We start from the raw sequence: 19,932 nt of genomic DNA, 5'->3' as shown, positions 1-19,932 counted from the left end.
AAGAATGGGTTGCATAACTTTTCATTCCAAGTGCCTCTGAGGTGTCGTTATAATTCAGCAATACTTGGCGAGAGGGGAGCAATGGGGACGACAAGGTGATGGGCGAGAGCAGCCCCAGCCTTGATTTCCCCCCTGCCTGTGCAAATGCTGCCTCATCTCGATTTGGGGGTGGAAGGTGAGGAGTGAGTGGTCGGTGGTTGCCAGGGCTGACTTTGCTTCAGCCGTTGTCACAATTGGCCAGGATTTCCGGCTCCTGACCACCCATCGCCTCCTGCCTGCAAGCGGGACTGCAATGCCTCCCACAGTTCAACAGCCGCCCTGTATTCCAGCCAGCTCTTGCGTAGTGCAGGTTTGGCTGCCCGCGCGGAGTCATCTTCCAGACTGGAGCCTCGGCCCCCTCCCCGGGGATTAGAACCAGCCAGGATTCCGGCTCCTGGTCAACCACTGCCTCCTGCGATGCCCCTCACAGTTCAATAGCTGATCTTTATTCTCGCCATTTCTTGTGTGGCACCGATTTGCTTGTCCACAAGAAGTGAGCTTGGGGAGCTTGGTGTCCCAGTCAATCAAGGGTGTATTTTGGTAGGAAGATTACGTCGACTGCTTGGGTAATTGAAGTCTAAATGCACAAATCACAAAGTTGCGATGCAGATTACTAAAACCTTAAGAAAAAAATTTAAAAAAAGCAAACCAAGCACTGGTGTTCATTTCTAGAAGGCTAGATTTGAAAAGCAGGGAAGCTATTTTCATAGAATTATAGAAACTTACAGCACAGAAGGGGGCCATTCGGCCCATCTTCTCCGTGCTGGCTGACAAAGAGCTATCCAGCCTAATCCCACTTTCCAGCACTTGGTCCGTAGCCTTGTAGGTTAAGGCACTTCAAGTGCATATCCAAGTACTTTTTAAATGTGATGAGGGTTTCTGCCTCTACCACCTTTTGGGCAGTGAGTTCCAAACCCCCATCACCTTCTGGATGAAAAAAATTATCCTCAACTCCTCTCTAAACCTCCGACCAATTACTTTAAGTCCATACCCCCTTGGTTATTGGCCCATCTGCTAAGGAAAATAGGTCCTTCCTATCCACGCTATCAAGGCCGCTCATAACTTTATTCACCTCAATGGTTTTTTTTTTATTCGGATGTGGGTGTCGCTGGCAAGGCCAGCATTTATTGCCCTTGAGAAGGTGGTGGTGAGCTGCCTTATTGAACCGCTGCAGTCTGTGTGGTGAAGGTACTCCCACAGTGCTGTTAGGGAGGGAGTTCCAGGATTTTGACCCAGTGACGATGAAGGATTGGCGATATACTTCCAAGTCAGGATGGTGTGTGACTTGAAGGGGAACTTGGAGGTGGTGGTGTTCCCATGCACCTGCTGCCCTTGTCCTTCTAGGTGGAAAAAGTTGCGGGTTTGGGAGGTGCTGCCGAAGAAGCCTTGGCGAGTTGCTGCAGTGCATCTTGTAGATGGTACACACTGCAGCCACAGTACGCCAGTGGTGGAGGGAGTGAATGTTTAAGGTGGTGGATGGGGTGCCAATCAAGCGGGCTGCTTTGTCCTGGATGGTGTCGAGCTTCTTGAGTGTTGTTGGAGCTGCACTCATCCAGGCAAGTGGAGAGTATTCCATCACACTCCTTACTTGTGCCTTGTAGATGGTGGAAAGGCTTTGGGGAGTCGGGAGATGAGACACTCGCCGTAGAATACCCAGCCTCTGACCTGCTCTGGTTGCCACACTAATTACGTGGCTGGTCCAGTTAATTTGTATTGGTTAGACCACATTTGGAGTACCGTGCACTGTTCTGGTTGCCATATTATAAAAAAGATTTACTAGAATTATACCTGTCAGGAAATATTGAACAGATATGGGGCTCTTTTCTCCAGAAAAGCAAAGGTTGAGGGGTGACCTGATAGAAGTCTTTAAGATAATGAAAGGGTTGATTGGGTAGATGTAGAGAAGACATTTCCACTTGGGGTGTGGGGTGGAGGGGAGGGGGGAGACCAAAACTAGGGGCCATAAATAAAGAGACTTGTATTTTATATAGCGCCTTTCACGACCACCGGATGTCCCAAGGTGCTTTGCAACCGATGAGGAACTGTAGTACAGGAAACTTTGGTTTATCCAGAGGTTATATGTCCGGAATACTCGATCTAACGGCAAAAATCAGGAGACGTTTTCTATTTTTTAGTTCTCGTTGCTTTTTTTCCCCAGTCAAGCACTGCAAGGTCTGTAGCTATAGCAACAGCTTCAGCTACAGACGCTTGCAGCTGCAGCCGACTGTTTTGAAGCTGTTGCTAAGCAACAGGGTTTGTTGATTCACACGGAGCTTCTCAGTTCTGTATGTTTAAACATTAACTCTGGTATGTCAGGCACTTTTGATGTTACGGCACCAGCTCGGTCCCGTCAGTGCCGGATATCAGAAACTTTCCTGTAATGTAGAAAACGCAGCAGCCAATTTGCAAACAAGATAAATCCTGTCCGGGGGAGTTCAGGAGAAACTTCTTTACCCAGAGTGGTGAGAATGTGGAACTCTCTATGATGGAGTGGTTGAGACAAAAGTATCGAGGCATTTAAGGGGAGGCTAGATTAAGCACATGAGGGACCAATGAATAGAAAGCTATGTGGATAAGGTGGGAAGAGATGTATGGAGCTGTAGGGCTGACTGACCTGTTTCTGTGCTGTATATTCTACGTAATTTAAATAAAGGAAACTATGATGGTATGAGGCGTGAGTTGGCTAGGATGGATTGGGGAACGTTACTTAAAGGGTTGACGGTGGATAGGCAATGGCAAACATTTAAAGATCGCATGGATGAACTACAGAATTTGTTCATCCATGTTTGGCATAAAAATAAAGCAAAAAAGGTAACTCAACCGTGGCTAACCAGGGAAATTAGGGATAGCATAAGATCCAAGGAGGGGACATATAAATTGTCCAGAAAAAGCAGCAAACCTAAGGACTGGGAGCAGTTTAGGATTCAGCAAAGGAGGACAAAGGGATTAATTAAGAGGGGGAAAATAGAATGAGAGTAAGCTTGCAGGGAACATAAAAACTGACTGTAAAAGCTTCTATAAATATGTGAAGAGAAAAAGATTGGTGAAGTCAAGCGTAGGTCCCTTGCAGTCAGAATTGGGAATTTATAATGGGGAACAAAGAAATGGCTGACCAATTAAATAGATACTTTGGGGACACAAATAACCTCCCAGAGATGTCGGGGAACATGGGGTCTAATGAGCGGGAGGAACTGAATGAAATCAGTGTTTGTAGGGAAATGGTGTTAGGGAAATTGATGGGATTGAAGGCTGATAAATCCCCAGGACCTGATAATCTACATCCCAGGATACTTCAGGAAGTGGCCCTAGAAATAGTAGATGCATTGCTGGTCATCTTCCAAAATTCTATAGACTCGGGCACAGTTCCCATGGATTGGCGGGTAGTTAATGGAACCCCACTATTTAAAAAAGGTGGTAGAAAGAAAACGGGGATTTATAGACTGGTAAGCCTGACATCGGTAGTGGGGAAAATGCTAGAGTCCATTATAAAAGATGTAATAGCAGAGCACTTGGAAAACAGTGACAGGATCGGACAAAGTCAACATAGATTTACAAAAGGTAAATCATGCTTGACTAATCTACTGGAATTTTTTGAGGATGTAACTGTTAGAATAGATAAGGGAGAACCAGTGGATGTGGTATATTTGGACTTTCAGAAGGCTTTCGATACGGTCCCGCATAAGAGATTAGCATGCAAAGTTAAAGCACATGGGATTGGAGGTGCACACCTTGAGTATTGTGTGCAGTTTTGGTCACCTTATCTGAGGAAGGATGTTCTTGCCACAGCGGGAGTGCAGCGAAGATTCACCAGACTGATACCTGGGATGGCAGGAATGATGTATGAGGAGAGATTGGGTCAATTGGGCTTATACTCACTGGAGTTTAGAAGAATGAGAGGGGATCTCATTGAAACTTATAAAATTCTAACAGGACTAGATGCAGGAAGGATGTTCCTGATGGCGGGGGAGCCCAGAACCAGGGGTCACAGTCTAAGGATAAGGGGTAAGCCATTTATGACTGAGATGAGGAGGAATTTCTTCTCCCAGAGAGTGGTGAACCTGTGGAATTCTCTACCACAGAAGGCAGTGGAGGCCAATTCATTAAATATATTCAAGAAGGAGTTGGATATATTTCTTAAGGCTAAAGGGATCAAGGGATATGGGGAGAAAGCAGGGACAGGGTACTGAATTTGGATGATCAGCCATGATCTCATTAAATGGCGGAGCTGGCTCGAGGGGCCGAATGGCCTACTCCTATCTTCTATGTTTCTATGTAATCCTACCTTTCAACACTGAGATCGATTAGATTTTTGTTCGGGCAAGGGATGACGTGCAGGTGGGTAAATGGGGATGACGTCCAGATCTGATTGGCGGATCAGGCACGAGGGGGCGGGGCGAATGGCCTGTTCCTAACGTTTGTGACTTAACACAGTGAAGATGATAAATTCACTGCAGCTTATGCTGTTGTTCCCGTGCTTGGGAGTGCGAATGAGTTTTTAATTCACCGGCCTTTAATAGCAACCAGTCTACTTTTGAAACCTGTTGACAGGGAGTGGCAGCTTTTGTTCATTCTTCCCCCCCCTCCCTTGTGTCGGAACAGCCTGGCCTGCTTTTTAATTGCGCCGCATCCCCAGGAGAAGTTCCCGGCAGCGACCGCTTTCATTTGTATCGCGCCTTTAAAGTAGTGAAACGTTCCAAGGCACTTCACATGAGCGCTCGTCGATCAAAAATTGAGGCGCGATTAGCACAGGTGACCAAAAGCTGGCTCATAGAGGTAGGTTTTAAAGAGCGTCTTCGCGTGCAGTTCTGGTCACCACATTACAGGAAGGATGTGATTCCACCAGAGAGGGTGCCGAGGAGATTTACAAGGATGTTGCCAGGACTGGAGAATTTTAGCTATGAGGAAAGATTGGCTAGGCTGGGGCTGTTTTCTTTGGAACAGAGGAGGCTGAGGGGAGACTTGATTGAGGTGTAAAAAATTATGAGGGGCCTAGATAGCGAGGTTTTGAGTACAGGAGCAAGGATGTCTTACTACAGTTATACAGGGCCTTGGTGAGACCACACCTGGAGTACAGTGTGCAGTTTTGGCCTCCTTACCTAAGAAAAGATATACTTGCCATAGAAGGGAGTGCAGCGAAGGTTCACCAGGCAGATTCCTGGGATGGCAAGACTCGTATGAGGAGAGATTGGGTCGACTAGGCCTGTATTCACTAGAGTTGAGAAGAATGAGAGGGGATCTCATTGAAACGTATAAAATTCTGACCGGGCTGGACAGACTGGATGCAGGGAGGATGTTTCCCCTGGCTGGGGTGTCTAGAACGAGGGGTCACAGTCTCCGGATAAAGGGTAGAACATTAGGACTGATGAGGAGGAATTTCTTCACTGAGGGTGGTGAACCTGTGGAATTCTCTACTACAGAAGGCTGTGGAGGCCAAATCACTGAATATATTTAAGAAGGAGATAGATAGATTTCTAGACACAAAAGGCATCAAGGGGTATGGGGAGAGAGTGGGAATATGGTATTGAGATAGAGGATGAGCTATGATATTGACTGGCGGAGCAGGCTCGAAGGGCCGAATGGCCTACTCCTGCTTATATTTTTCTATGTTTCTGCAGGCAGCCCCTATTTCCCTTAGTAGAGGTCAGTAACCAGGGGGCATAGATTTAAAGTAATTGGTGGAATGATTAGAGGGGAGTTGCTGAAATTTTTTCACCCAGAGCGTGGTGGCTGTCTGGAACTCACTACTTGAAAGGGTGGTAGAGCAGAAACGCTCATCACATTTAAAAAAAGTACCTGGATATGCACTTCAAGTGCCGTAACCTACAAGGCTACGGACCGAGAGTGGGATTAGCCTGGAGAGCCCTTTTTCGGCCAGCACAGACACCGTGGGCTGGATGGCCCCCTTAAACTTCCATGATTCTAAGGAACAGGGAGAGGCGGAGAGGTTTAGGGAGGGAATTCCAGAGCGTAGGGCCTAGGCAGCTGAAGGCACGGCCGCCAATGGAGGAACGATTAAAATCAGGCGATGTGCAAGAGGCCAGAACTGCAGGAGCGCAGAGATCTCGGAGGCTCTTGGTGCTGGAGGTGGATTTTATTTGGCCAGCAGCCAGGAAGAGAGGCCTGTCTGCTTTCCTGGCAATCTGCATACTGGTGGCAATGTGATCTTCAAAAGAGCGTAAGAATTCAGAGTAGGCCATTTGGCCCCTTGAGCCTGCTCCGCCATTCAATAAGATCATGGCTGATCATTGACCTCAACTCCACTTTTCCGCCCGATCTCCATATCCCTTGATTCCCCAGGAGTCCAAAAATTTATCGATCTCTGCCTTGAATATACTCAACGACTGAGCATCCACAGCCCTTTGGGGTAGCGAATTCCAAAGATGCACCACCCTCCGAGAAGAAATTCCTCCTCATCTCGGTCTTAAATGGCCTACCCCTTATCCTGAGACTATGCCCCCCTAGATCTGGACTCTCCAGCCAGGGGAAACAGCCTCTCAGCATCTCCCATGTGAATCTCCCTCAGAATCTTTGTTTCAGTGACATCACCTCTCCGTCTTCTAAACTCCAGAGAGTATAGTCGCAATCTGCTCAATCTCTCCTCGTAGGACAGCCCTCTCATCCCAGGGGTCAATCTAGTGAACCTGAACCATCGCACTTTCGAGGCACAATTACACCCATGGTTCCCCCTAAACCCCACGCCACCCCTCCAATTTTGTGTGCCCGTGAGCTGGTAACAGCGTGACGAGATTGCGCAGGAGGCCCGTTCCTCACGGCCCCGCTGCACCTTTTATTTGTCACAGCTTCTCGGCACGATCATAGGTGGACATTTGAGGGCACGAACGTGGCCGTCACCGGCCAGTAATCAAGGCCTCCAGGGCAGCTTACGTTGGGTTTGGACCCTTCCTGCCCTTTACAGCCCGCGGTTCCCTACCAGCTGATATCTGGGAAATACGGATAATGAGGGTGTAGAGATCAGATTAGCTATGATTTGATGGATTGAATGAACTTCAATATCGGTATGTGTGAGGTGGCACACTTTGGTAGGAAGAGTAAGGAGACCACATACTCCTCGGAAAATCAGTGTCTAAATGGGGTAGAGGATCAGAGGGATCTGGGGGTACAGATGCACAAATCACAAAGTACCGACGCAGATTAATGAGGACATTTAAAAAAAAAAAAAAAAGCAAACTGAGCCATGGGGTTCATTTATAGAGGAATAGATGTGCATAACCATTAAAAAAAAATTGTTTATGGGATGTGGGCGTCGCTGGCAAGGCCAGCATTTATTGTCCATCCCTAATTGCCCTTGAGAAGGTGGTGGTGAGCAACCGCTGCAGTCCGTGTGGTGAAGGTGCTCCCACAGTGCTGTTAGGGAGGGAGTTCCAGGATTTTGACCCAGTGACGATGAAGGATCGGCGATGTACTTCTAAGTCAGGATGGTGTGTGACTTGGAGGGGAACTTGGAGGTGGTGGTGTTCCCATGCACCTGCTGCCCTTGTCCTTCTAGGTGGAAGAGGTCGCGGGTTTGGGAGGTGCTGCCGAAGAATCCTTGGCGCGCTGCTGCAGTGCATCTTGTAGATGCTACTCACTGCAGCCACGGTGCGCCGGTGGTGGAGGGAGTGAATGTTTAAGGTGGTGGATGGGGTGCCAATCAAGCGGGCTGCTTTGTCCTGGATTTAGAAAGTACCCTTTTCCATCCTTATTACGTCCAAAGTGAATGACCCCTCATTTGCCTACATTGAAATCCTTTTGCCACAGTTTTGCCCATTCACTCAATCTGTCGATATCCCTTTGTAATTTTATGCTTCCAGCTACATTGTCTACAATTCCACCTATCTTTGTGTCGTAGGCAAATTTGGATATACAGGAAACTTTGGTTTATCCGGAGGTTAACTGTCTGGAATGCTCGAGCCACCGGCAAAATTCAGGAGTCGGTTCAGTAAGTTTTTTTTCTTTTCGTTGCTTTTTTTTCCACCAGTCAGGCTCTGCAAGGTCTAGCTAAAGCTGTTGCTTAGCTGCAGAGACGCTTGCAAGCTACGGCCGACTGTTTAGAAGCTGTTGCTAAGCAACAGGGTTTGTTGCTAGATATGGAGCTCAAAAGCTTCCGTGTGTTTTAACATTAGCGCTGGTTTGTCCGGCAGTTTTGATGGGACGGCAACAGCTCGGTCCCGTCGGTGCCGGATATCTCAGTTTCCTGTACATCTTTCTATGCCATTTATCTAAGTCGTTAATAAATACTGTGAATAGTTGAGGCAAGAGTGAATAGAGGTTTTAAAGATGATGAGGCTTGATGGAGTAGATGGAGAAAAACTATTGCCCCTGGCGAGTGGGTCAATGATCAAAGGTCAAAGATTCTAAATCATTGGCAAAAGATCTAAAGGGGAGATGAGAAGATTTTTTCCACTCAGAAGTTGTCGGAATCTGGAACGCTATAACTGAAAAGGTTTACGTAGGATTACATAGGATGAATGGCACAGAAACCAGCCATTCGGCCCAACCAGTCCATGCTCCACTCGAGCCTCCTCCCGTCTTCCCTCATCTAACTCGATCAGCATAACCCTCTATTCCCTTCTCCCTCGTGTGCTTGTCTAGCCTCCCCTTAAATGCATCTATACTATTTGCCTCAACCACTCCCTGTGGTAGCGAGTTCCACATTCTCGCCACTCTCTGGGTAAAGAAGTTTCTCCTGAATTCCCTGTTGGGTTTCTTGCTGAGTATCTTATATTGATGGTCTCTAATTATGGTCTTCCCCACAAGTGGAAACACTCTCTATCTACTCCATCAAAATTTTCCATAATTTTAAAGACCTCTATTAGGTCACTCAGCCTTTTTTCAAGAGGAAAGAGACCCAGCCTGTTCATCCTTTCCTGATAGGTATACTCTCTCATTTCTGGTATCCTCCTTGTAAATCTTCTCTGCACCCTCTCCAGTGCTTCTCTATCCTTTTTATAATATGGCGACCAGAACTGTACGCAGTACTCCAAGTGTGGTCTAATCAAGGCTCGATACAGGTTTAACATAATTTCCCTACTTTTGAATTCTATCCCTCTTGGTTTTATTTTTTTATGGCCTTGCTTAACCTATGGCACAACTTTTAGTGATGTGTATTTCTGCTCCGATACCCCACCAAGACTCGCACCCTCCAAGTGATAAGTGACCTCCCTATTCTTCATACCAAAATGTAATACCTCACATTTATCTGTGTTGAACTTTATTTCCCCATTCTGCAAGTGTATTAATGTCGTCTTGTAATTTGTTGCAGCCCTCCTCAGTATTGACTCTCCCCACTAATTTGGTGTCATCTGCAAATTTAGATAGTGTTTTTGATTCCAAAGTCTAAAATGTTAATAACATAACATAAGAAATAGGAGCAGGAGTAGGCCAATCGGCCCCTCGAGCCTGCTCCGCCATTTAATAAGATCATGGCTGATCTGATGCTAACTGCCAATCTACTATCACAGAACCATCTCCTGAATCTAACAGAATTAGACACACGAAATAGGAGCAGGATCAGGCTACACGGCCCCTGGGCCCGCTCCGCTACCCACAGGGCCATGACCGATCTGAACCTAGACTCATGTCCAAATTCCTGCCCGCTCCCCGTAACCCTTAATTCCCTTTACTTCTAGGAAACTGTCTATTTCTGTTTTAAATTTATGTAATGTAGCTTCTACAGCTTTTTGGGGCAGCATATTCCATGGACCTACCACACTCTGAGTGAAGTAGTTCCTCCTCATCTCAGTTTTGAAAGAGCAGCCCCTTATTCTAAGACTATGCCCCCTAGTTCTAGTTTCACCCATCATTGGGAACATCCTCCCCGCATCCACCCGATCCAACCCCTTCACAATCTTATATGTTTCAATAAGATCACCTCTCATTCTTCTGAACTCCAATGAGTAGAGTCTCAATCTACTCAACCTCTCCTCATATGTCCATCCCCTCATATCCGGGATTAACCGAGTGAACCACCTTTGTACTGACTCGAGAGCAAGTATGTCTTTTCTTAAGTATGGACACCAAAACTGTATGCAGTATTCCAGGTGCGGTCTCACCAATACCTTGTACAACTGAAGTAATACCTCCCTATTTTTATATTCTATCCCCCTAGCAATGAAAGCCAACATTCCATTGGCCTTCTTAATCACTTGCTGCACCTGCACACTAACCTTTTGAGTTTCGTGCACCAGGACCCCCAGATCCCTTTGTACTTCAGTACTTTCCAGTTTCTTGCCATTAAGATAATAACTTGCTCTATGATTTTTCCTGCCAAAGTGCATAACCTCACACTTTCCAGTATTGTATTCCATCTGCCAAATCTCTGCCCACTTACTTAGCCTGTCTATGTCCCCTTGCAGGTTTTTTATGTCCTCCTCACTCACTACTTTCCCTCCCATCTTAGTATCCTCTGCAAACTTTGATATGTTACACTCGGTCCCCCCCTCCAAATCGTTAATATAGATTGTAAAGAGTTGGGGACCCAGCACTGACCCCTGCGGAACACCACTAGTTACTGATTGCCAGTCTGAGAATGAACCATTTATCCCAACTCTCTGCCTTCTGTTAGATAGCCAATCCTCTATCCATGCCAGAATATTACCCCCAATCCCGTGATTTTTTTATCTTAAGCAATAATCTTTTGTGTGGCACCTTGTCAAATGCCTTTTGGAAGTCTAAATACACTACGTCCACTGGTTCCCCTTTATCCACCCTATATGTTACTTCCTCAAAGAACTCCAGCAAATTTGTCAAACATGACTTCCCCTTCATAAAACCATGCTGACTTTGTCCTATTAAATTATGATTATCCAAATGTCCTGTTACTGTCTCCTTAATAATGGACTCCAAAATTTCACCTACCATAGATGTTAGGCTAACCGGTCTATAGTTTCCAGCCTTCTGTCTACTGCCCTTTTTAAATAAGTGTGTTACATTAGCAGTTTTCCAGTCTGCCGGGACCTTTGCCGAGTCCAGGGAGTTTTGGAAAATTATTACTAATTCATCCACAATCCCTACCTCCACTTCCCTTAAGACCCTAGGATGTAAGCCATCAGGTCCAGGTGATTTATCCGCCTTGAGTCCCATTATTTTACCGAGTACTGCTACCTTAGTGATTTTGATCGTGTTTAGCTCCTCCCCCCCTATAGCCCCCTGTTTGTCCAGTGTTGGGATATTCTTAGTGTCTTCTACTGTAAAGACTGATACAAAATATTCATTCAGTGTTTTTGCCATCTCCATATTTCCCACCATTAATTTCCCGGTCTCATCCTCTAAGGGACCAACATTTACTTTAGCCACCCTTTTTCTTTTTATATATCTATAAAAATTCTTACTATCTGTTTTTATATTTTTTGCTAATTTACTTTCATAATCTATCTTCCCTTTCTTAATCAATCTTTTTGTTATTTTCTGCTGTCTTTTAAAGTTTTCCCAATCCTCTATCCCCCCACTAGATTTGGCTACCTTATATGCCCTTGTTTTTAGTCGAATACTATCCTTAATATCTTAGCCACGGATGGCTGTCTTTTCTTTTACACCCTTTTCTTCTCGGTGGAATATATATTTTTTGGAAGTTGTAAAATAACTCCTTAAATGTACACCACTGATCATGTATCGCCTTACCCTTTAATCTATTTTCCCAATCCACTCTACTCAATTCCGCTCTCATACCTTCATAGTCTCCTTTATTCAAGCTCAGCACGCTTGTTTGAGATCTAACCTTCTCGCCCTCTAATTGAATATGGAATTCAACCATGTTATGGTCACTCATTCCAAGGGGATCCTTTACTAGGACATTTTTAATTAATCCTGTCTCGTTACACAGGACCAGATCTAAGGTTGCTTGCCGCCTGGCCGATTCAGTTACATACTGCTCAAGGAACCCATCCCAAATACACTCAATGAACTCATCCTCAAGGCAGCCCTGCCCAATTTGATTTGTCCAATTAATATGATAGTTAAAATCCCCCACAATTGTAGATGTTCCCTTATTACAAGCCTCAACTATTTCCTGATTGATACTCCGTCCAACAGAGTTGCAACTGTTCGGAGGCCTATAGACTACACCCACTAGTGTTTTTTTCCCCTTATTATTCCTTATCTCCACCCAAACTGTTTCATTATCCTGATCTTTTGACCCAATATCATTTCTCTGTATTACAGTGATTCCTTCCTTTATTAACATAGCCACCCCACCTCCCCTTCCTTCCTGCCTGTCCTTCCTGATCGTTAAATAACCTGGTATGTTTGATTCCCAGGCATTGTCACCCTGCAGCCATGTTTCTGTAATGGCCACAAGATCATACCCATATGTAGTTATTTGTGCCATTAACTCGTCTATTTTGTTACGAATGCTACGTGCATTCAGATAGAGAACTTTCAAATATGTTTTGTGACATTTAGTTCCTGCTTTTGCCCTTTTATTACTTTACCTTTTACTCCATACCTTCTGCCTTTACCTTTTACTCCATACCTTCTGCCCCTTCCTGACACGCTCTGGTTTTTAATTTCCCCACTGCTACCTAAGTCTATGACCTTCTCATGTTGTTTTTATTATTTGCTCTCTAGGTACCTCCCCCCCACTAGTTAGTTTAAAGCCCTCTCTACAGCCCTAGTTATATGATCCGCGAGGACTCTCGTCCCAGCACTGGCCAAGTGAAGCCCATCCCAACGGAACAGCTCCCTTCTGCCCCAGTACTGGTGCCAGTGTCCCAGGAAGCAAAACCCATTTCTCCCACACCAGCCTTTGAGCCACGCATTTAACTGTCTAATTTTATTTGTCCTAGCCAAATTCGCTCGTGGCTCAGGCAATAATCCAGAGATTATTACCCTTGAGGTTCTGTTTTTTAATTTGACCCCTAGCTGCTCATACTCCTTTAACAGAACCGGCTTCCTCGTCCTATCTACGTCGTTTATACCAACATGGACCACGACAACTGGATCCACCCCCTCCCACTGCAAGTTCCTTTCCAGCCCAGAGGGGAGATGTCCTTAACCCTGGCAACACAGCCTTCGGGACTCTCGCTCTCGGCTGCAGAGAACTCTATCTATCCCCCTAATAATACAATCACCTACCACTACAACATTTCTATTTACTCGCCCCTCTTGAATGGCCCCCCGTTCCACGGTGCTGTGGCCAGGTTGCTCATCCTCCCTGCAGTCCCTGCTCCTGTCCCCACAGGGAGTAAGCACCTCGAACCTGTTGGACAAGAGCAAGGGCTGCGGCTCCTCCAGCTCTACCCCCTGGATCCCCATACCTGCCTCACTCGTAGTCACACCGTCCTGTCCCTGACCATGGGCTACATCTGAATTAATTAACTTCATAGGTGTGACCACCTCCTGATACAGAGTCCAGGTACTTCTGCCCCTCCCTGATGTGTCGCAGTGTCTGAAGCTCAGACTCCAGCTCATCAACACGGAGCTGGAGTTCCTGTAGCAGCAGACACTTGTCACAGACGTAATCACAGTGAGCCTCAATGGGGTCCACCGGCTCCCACATCTCGCAACAGTAACACATCACTTGCTCCATTCTATGTAATTAATTAAATTTTTTATTGTTAGTTATGGACACTCTCTCTGCCCGATTTTAGATGCTGGTATCCCCTTTAATTAATTGGATTTAAATTAAATCAATCCCTCTAATTACACCAGTTAAATGGTTTACCAACAGTCGCTCTGCACCAGAAAGGCCTTATTAACTACAACCCACAGAGTTAAAGTTTGAAAAGAGCACCTAACACCCCACTTACCCTATCTCACACTTACCCAAACTCACAGCACTCTCTGCTGACTCGCACTCAGTGCTTGCTCGTACTAGCACTGGTCTTTTTATACTGTTTGTTTACAGCCAAATGAGTCACCCCTGCTGATTGGTTAGAAAACTGGTTTCCACTGCCTGCTGTGCCAATTTACTCCTACTGCAGTGTAACCTTGTTTTACTCTTCTTAAACCAACAGAATCCCAAATATTTAACTTTTCCCCTTTACTTAAACTGCTTAAGTAATCTTATCAAGATTGATTTAAAGAGAAATAACAATTGAAGAACTTTCACAACTACCCAAACTCTCAGCACTCTCTGCTGATTCGCACTCAATGTAAATTGTGATCAGCAGTGGTCTGGTCTCAGCACTGATCCTTGTGAAACACCACTACCCACCTTCTGCCACTGTGAATAACTACCCTTTACCCCCACTCTCTGCTTTCTGCCTTGAAGCCAGCTGGCAATCCATTCTGCTACTTGTCCCCTGACTCTGCATTCTCTGAGCTTATTCATTAGTCTATTCTGGGGTACCGTATCGAAGGCCTTTTGAAAATCTAGATTCCATCCACTGCATTACCATTGTCTACTCTCTCTCTTACCTCTTCAAAAAATTCAATAAGGTTGATCAAGTAAGGTTTTTCCTTTTGAAATCCACGCTGACTATTCATTATTATACTTTTCATTTCTAGATGTTCTTCTATTTCCTTTAGTAGGGATTCCATTATTTTTCCTACCACCGATGTTAAGCTGACTGGTCTATAATTCTCTGGACATGTTCTATCCCCCTTAAATATAGTTAGTACGTTAGCTACCTGGCCGTCCTCTGGCACTACACCTTTTTCTAATTAATTATTAAATATGTAGTACAGGTAGACTACCCTTTATCCGGACTCCCGAAAACCGAAACCCTCTAAAAACCGAAGGTTTTTTCGTTCAGCGTAAGTCGTGCGTACGAACGAAAAAACCTTCGGTTTTTAGAGGGTTCCAGTTTTGGAAGTTCGGATAAAGGGTAAGTCGTGCGCACGACCTCCCGCCGACCCCCCAGCCGGCCCCGACAACCGCCGACCCCCCCGCCGGCCCCGACAACCGCCGACCCCCCGCCGGCCCCGACAACCGCCGGCCCCGACAACCGCCGACCCCCCCGCAGACCCCGACAACCGCCGACCCCGCCGGCCCCGACAACCGCCGACCCCCCCCCCCCCCGCGGACCCCGCCGGCCCCGACAACCGCCGACCCCCCCGCGGACCCCGCCGGCCCCGACAACCGCCGACCCCCCCGCGGACCCCGCCGGCCCCAACCCCGACTGACTTACGCTGAGCGTCAGCGTAAGTCGTGCGCACGACCCCCCGCCGACCCCCCCGCGGACCCCCGCCGACCCACCTTCCGAAATCCGAAATTCTCCTTTATCCGAAACTCGGCTGGTCCCGAGGTTTTCGGATAAAGGATAGTCTACCTGTAATACCTCTGCTATCTCTTCCCTAGATTCTTTTTAAAATGTGTGGATGCAATCCATCCGGATATGGGGTTTTATCCCCTTCTGAGTTTGATTAGTTTATTTAATATATCCCCGTTTTTAAAATTTTAAGTGTACTTATCTCATTACCCATCTCATCATCTAATGTCCTGTGCACCTGTTCTGTCTTATAAAATTCTAACAGGACTAGACAGACTAGATCAGGAAGGATGTTCCTGATGGCGGGGGAGCCCAGAGCCAGGGGTCACAGTCTAAGGATAAGGGGTAAGCCATTTAGGACTGAGATGAGGAGGAATTTCTTCACCAGAGAGTGGTGGACCTGTGGAATTCTCTACCACAGAAGGCAGTTGAGACCAACTTATTAAATATATTCAAGAAGGAGTAAGGTATATTTCTTAAGGCTAAAGGGATCAGAGGATATGGAGAGAAAGCAGGGACAGGGTACTGAATTTGGATGATCAGCCATGATCTCATTGAATGGCGGAGCAGGTTCGAGGGGCCGAATGGCCTACTCCTGCTATCTTCTTTGTTTCTATCACCCTGGTAAATACCGAAGCAAAATAATGATTTGATATTTCTGCCATCTCCCTATCGTCCTGTCTATCCCTATTCCCATCCCAACCTTTTTTATTGATGTGCCAGTAAAATATTTTACTCTTTTTTGTTTTGTTCCTTGATAATTTCATTTCATAGTTCCTCTTTGTCTTCCTAATTGATTTTTTTGGCTGCTCTCCTAATCCTTTCGTATTCTCTTATCATGCACTCCTCTGCTATCGCTGTACTTAATGTATGCCTCTTTCCTTATCCTCAGTTGTTCCCTTTTATGTCTTTATTCATCCATGGAGTCTCATTGGTGTTTACTTTGTTCTTTTAGCGGAATATATTTTTCCTGCACTCTGTTGAGCACCGTTTTAAATGTTTCCCATTGTCGTTCTACATCGTTGTTTGACAATGTTGTTGTCCATTTATCTTCCCAAGTTCTATTCTCAGCCCCTCAAAATCAGCTTTTCTCCAATCTATTCTTAGGCAGTCCCTCGGAACTGAGGATGACTTGCTTCCACATGAAAAAAAGAGTTCTCAGGTGACTGATGAGTCCAATGCTGGACCGACAGTCTCTGTCACAGGTGGGGCAGACGGTGGTTGAAGGGGCGTGTGGGTGGGGTGCTTGGGTTGACGTGCGCTCCTTGTGCTGCCTGCGCTTGGCTTCCGCTTGCTCCCGGCGAAGAGACTCGAGGTTGTTCGGCGCCTCCCCGGATGCTTCTCCTCCACTTTGTGCGATCTTGGGCCAGGGATCCCCAGGTGTCAGTGGGGATGTTACACTTTTTCAAGGAGGCTTTGAGGGTGTCCTTGAAGCGTTCCCTCTGCCCACCTGGGGCCCTCTTGCCGTGCCGGAGCTCTGAGTAGAGCGCTTGTTTTGGGAGTCTCGTATCGGGCATGTGGACAATGTGACCCGTCCATCGGAGCTGATCGAGCGTGGTCAAAGCTTCGATGCTGGGGATGTTGGCCTGAGCAAGAACACTGACGTTGGTGCGCCTATCCTGCCAATGGATTTGCAGGATCTTGCAGAGGCAGCGTTGGTGGTACCTCTGCAGTACTTTGAGGTGCCTGCTGTACATGGTCCATGTCTCTGAGGCATACAGCAGGGCAGGTATCACTGCTGCTCTGTAGACCATGAGCTTAGTGCCAATCTATTAACCTGGTTATTGTCATCCTTATGCCCTTCTCCGTTATCATAAATCATATTAGAACCCTCGCGCTCTCTACGCTCCTCCAATTCTGGCCTCTTGCGCACCCCCATCGCTCCACCATTGGCTGCCTTGGCCCTAAGCTCTGGAATTCTGTGCCCCCCCTCCTCCTTTTAAGGCACTCCTTAAAACCTACCTCTTTGACCAAGCTTTTGGTCATCTCTCCTAATATCTCCTTATGTGGCTATTTGTCAGATTTTGTTGGATAAAGGCGCTACATAAATGCAAGTTACTGTCTGAGGCCATGTAAAAACAAACAAAGCACGGGTTTATTTTTAGTGAGGTGGAATTGAGAAGCAGATCAGTTATGTTCAACTTGTATAGAACCTTGTTTAGATCACACTGGAATACTGTGCACAGTTCTGGTCTCCATATTATAAAAAGGATCTAGAGGCACTGAAGGTGCAAAAAAGATTTACTGGAATAATACCAGAACTGAGAGGATATACCTATCAGGAAAGGCTGAACAGGCTGGGGCTCTTTTCTCTAGCGAAGGCTGAGCGGTGACCTGATAGAGGCCTCTAAGATTCTGAAATGTTTGATAGGGTAGACGTAGAGAAGATGTTGCCACTTGTGGGAGAGACCAGAACTAGGGCCCCATAAATACAAGATAGTCACTAATAAATCCGACAGGGAATTCAGGAGAAACCTCTCTACCCAGAGAGTGGTGAGAATGTGGAACTCGCTACCGCAGGGAGTGGTTGAGGCGAATAGCAGAGATGAACTTAAGGGGAAGCTGGATAAACACATGAGGGAGAAAGGAATCGAAGGATATGCTGATGGCATGAGATGGAGTAGGGTGGCAGGAGGCTCATGTCGAGCATAAACATGGGCCAGTTGGGCCAAATGGTCTGTTTCTGTGCTGTAAATAAGAGCATAAGAACATAAGAACTAGGAGCAGGAATGGGCCACTTGACCCCTTGAGCCTGCTCCGCCATTCAATAAGATCAGGGCTGATCGTGGGCTCAAAGCCACTTCCCTGCCCGCTCCTCATAACCCTTCACTCCCTTACCTTGCAAAAATCTGTCTATTGCCACCTTAAATGTCTCCAATGACCCAGCCTCCACGGCTCTCTGGGGCAGAGAATTCCACAGATTTACGACCACCTGAGAAGAAATTCCTCCTCATCTCAGTTCTAAAAGGGCGACTTTTTATTCTGAAACTGTGCCCCCGAGTTCTGGATTTCCCCACAAGGGGAAAACATCCTCTCTGCATCTACCCTGTCGAGCCCCCTCAGTATCTTATGTTTCAATAAGATCACGTCTCATTCAAATATTTTGTTTGTCGGGTAGCTGGGCCAGTTTGATAACTGAGCCGAGCGATGTCTAGAATCTCCAAGCTTGGAAGCAAAGTGGAATAAGAGGCTCAGTTCCCTGGATTTCCCCACTGAGTTTCTCAGCCAGATCGAGGGGTGGGGGCTCCACTCATTACAATGTTCCCACATAACCGTTTATACAGAGCGCGCAGTCGCTCCAGTGGGTTTCAGTGACGTGGCTGCGTGAAATTTGAATGTCTGGGCTGGTGTGTATCCAGCAGCAGAATCGCTTGCACATGAGCAGAGCTAAGGGGATATCGAACAAAGACTTGCATTTATACAGCGCCTGTCACAAAGCGCCTTACGCACGCTGAAGTACTTTTGAAGTGTAGGCACTGTTGTAATGTAGGCAAGGTGGTGGCCGATTTGCGTATGGCAAGCTACCCCTCCCCCAATGACCAGATCATGAGGGATAAATATTGGGCCCAAGATATCGGCGGGGACGCCCCCTGCTCCTCTTCCAACAGTGACCGCGAGATCTTTAATGTACACCTGCGAGGGCCTCGGTTTGACGTCTCTTCTGTAAGATGGCACATCCGACAGTGCGGTCCCCCCCACACCCCCCTCGGTGCTGCCCCCCCTTCTCAGTTTACCAAGTGCCTTGGGCATTGAAAAGCACTGGAGAAGTGCAAGTTGTTCGAAACGACGGGATGTTTACATGGTAAACGGTGACGTAATCTGGTCAGCAAATTGTCAACGATGGACCCTGGATTAATACTAATGCGTAAAGGGTTACAGGAGAGCTTGTGTGCGCAAAAGCCCATCGAGCGTCGCCCCGTAAGGAGACGCTGCAGAGGAGTCAATCAAAATCTTAAACACCTCAATCTAATCACTCCTTAACCTTCTATACTCCAGCCAATGCAAACCTAGTTTATGTAATCTCTCCTCATAATCTCACCCTTGGAGCCCTGGTAACATTCTGGTGCACCTGCGCTGCACGCCTTCCAAGGCCAGTATATCTTTTCTAAAGTGTGGTGCCCAGAACTCTGCACAGTACTGTACAAAGCCCTGGTTAGACCACCTCTGTTCATTCTTCACCTGCCCCTTCATCTAGGAGGGTGGGGGGGGTGTCACTGTCCTGCGTAGCCGTGTGTGAGATTGTCACTTTAATAATCCCGGGCGGCCGAGTGTGTGACTGTCCCTTTTAATAATCCCGGGCGGCCGAGTGTGTGACTGTCCCTTTAATAATCCCGGGCGGCCGAGTGTGTGACTGTCCCTTTAATAATCCCAGGCGGCCGAGTGTGTGACTGTCCCTTTTAATAATCCCTGGTGGCCGAGTGTGTGACTCTCACTTTTAATAATCCCGGGCGGCCGAGTGTGTGACTGTCCCTTTAATAATCCCGGGCGGCCGAGTGTGTGACTGTCCCTTTTAATAATCCACGGTGGCCGAGTGTGTGACTGTCCCTTTTAATAATCCCCGGCGACCGAGTGTGTGACTGTCCCTTTCAATAATCCACGGTGGCCGAGTGCATGACTGTCCCTTTAATAATCCCGGGCGGCCGAATGTGAGACTGTCCCTTTAATAATCCCATGCGGCCGAGTGTGTGACTGTCCCTTTAATAATCCTGTGCGGCCGAGTGTGTGACTGTCCCTTTTAATAATC

At 46.8% G+C, this 19,932-nt stretch overlaps 1 protein-coding gene across 2 annotated transcripts in view; it reads left to right on the top strand.

The window, feature by feature from the left end:
- Window positions 1-19,932, top strand: part of LOC147092464 (oxysterol-binding protein 1-like) — a 126,370-nt gene that overhangs the window by 15,171 nt on the left and 91,267 nt on the right. The window contains exon 2 of one of the 2 annotated variants that reach the window (XM_085975935.1): window positions 7,889-7,978. The exons of the other annotated variant lie outside the window; for it this stretch is intronic. Coding sequence (XP_085832061.1) covers window positions 7,889-7,978 — 90 coding nt within the window. The remainder of the gene's footprint in view (window positions 1-7,888; window positions 7,979-19,932) is intronic. 2 annotated transcript variants of the gene reach the window in all.

The sequence above is a fragment of the Somniosus microcephalus genome, unplaced genomic scaffold (assembly GCF_052327205.1).
Source record: "Somniosus microcephalus isolate GS21.2 unplaced genomic scaffold, FLI_Smic_1.0 unresolved_chr2, whole genome shotgun sequence".
NCBI classification, from domain to species: Eukaryota; Metazoa; Chordata; class Chondrichthyes; order Squaliformes; family Somniosidae; genus Somniosus; species Somniosus microcephalus.
This window is presented reverse-complemented; position numbering and strand designations above follow the sequence as displayed.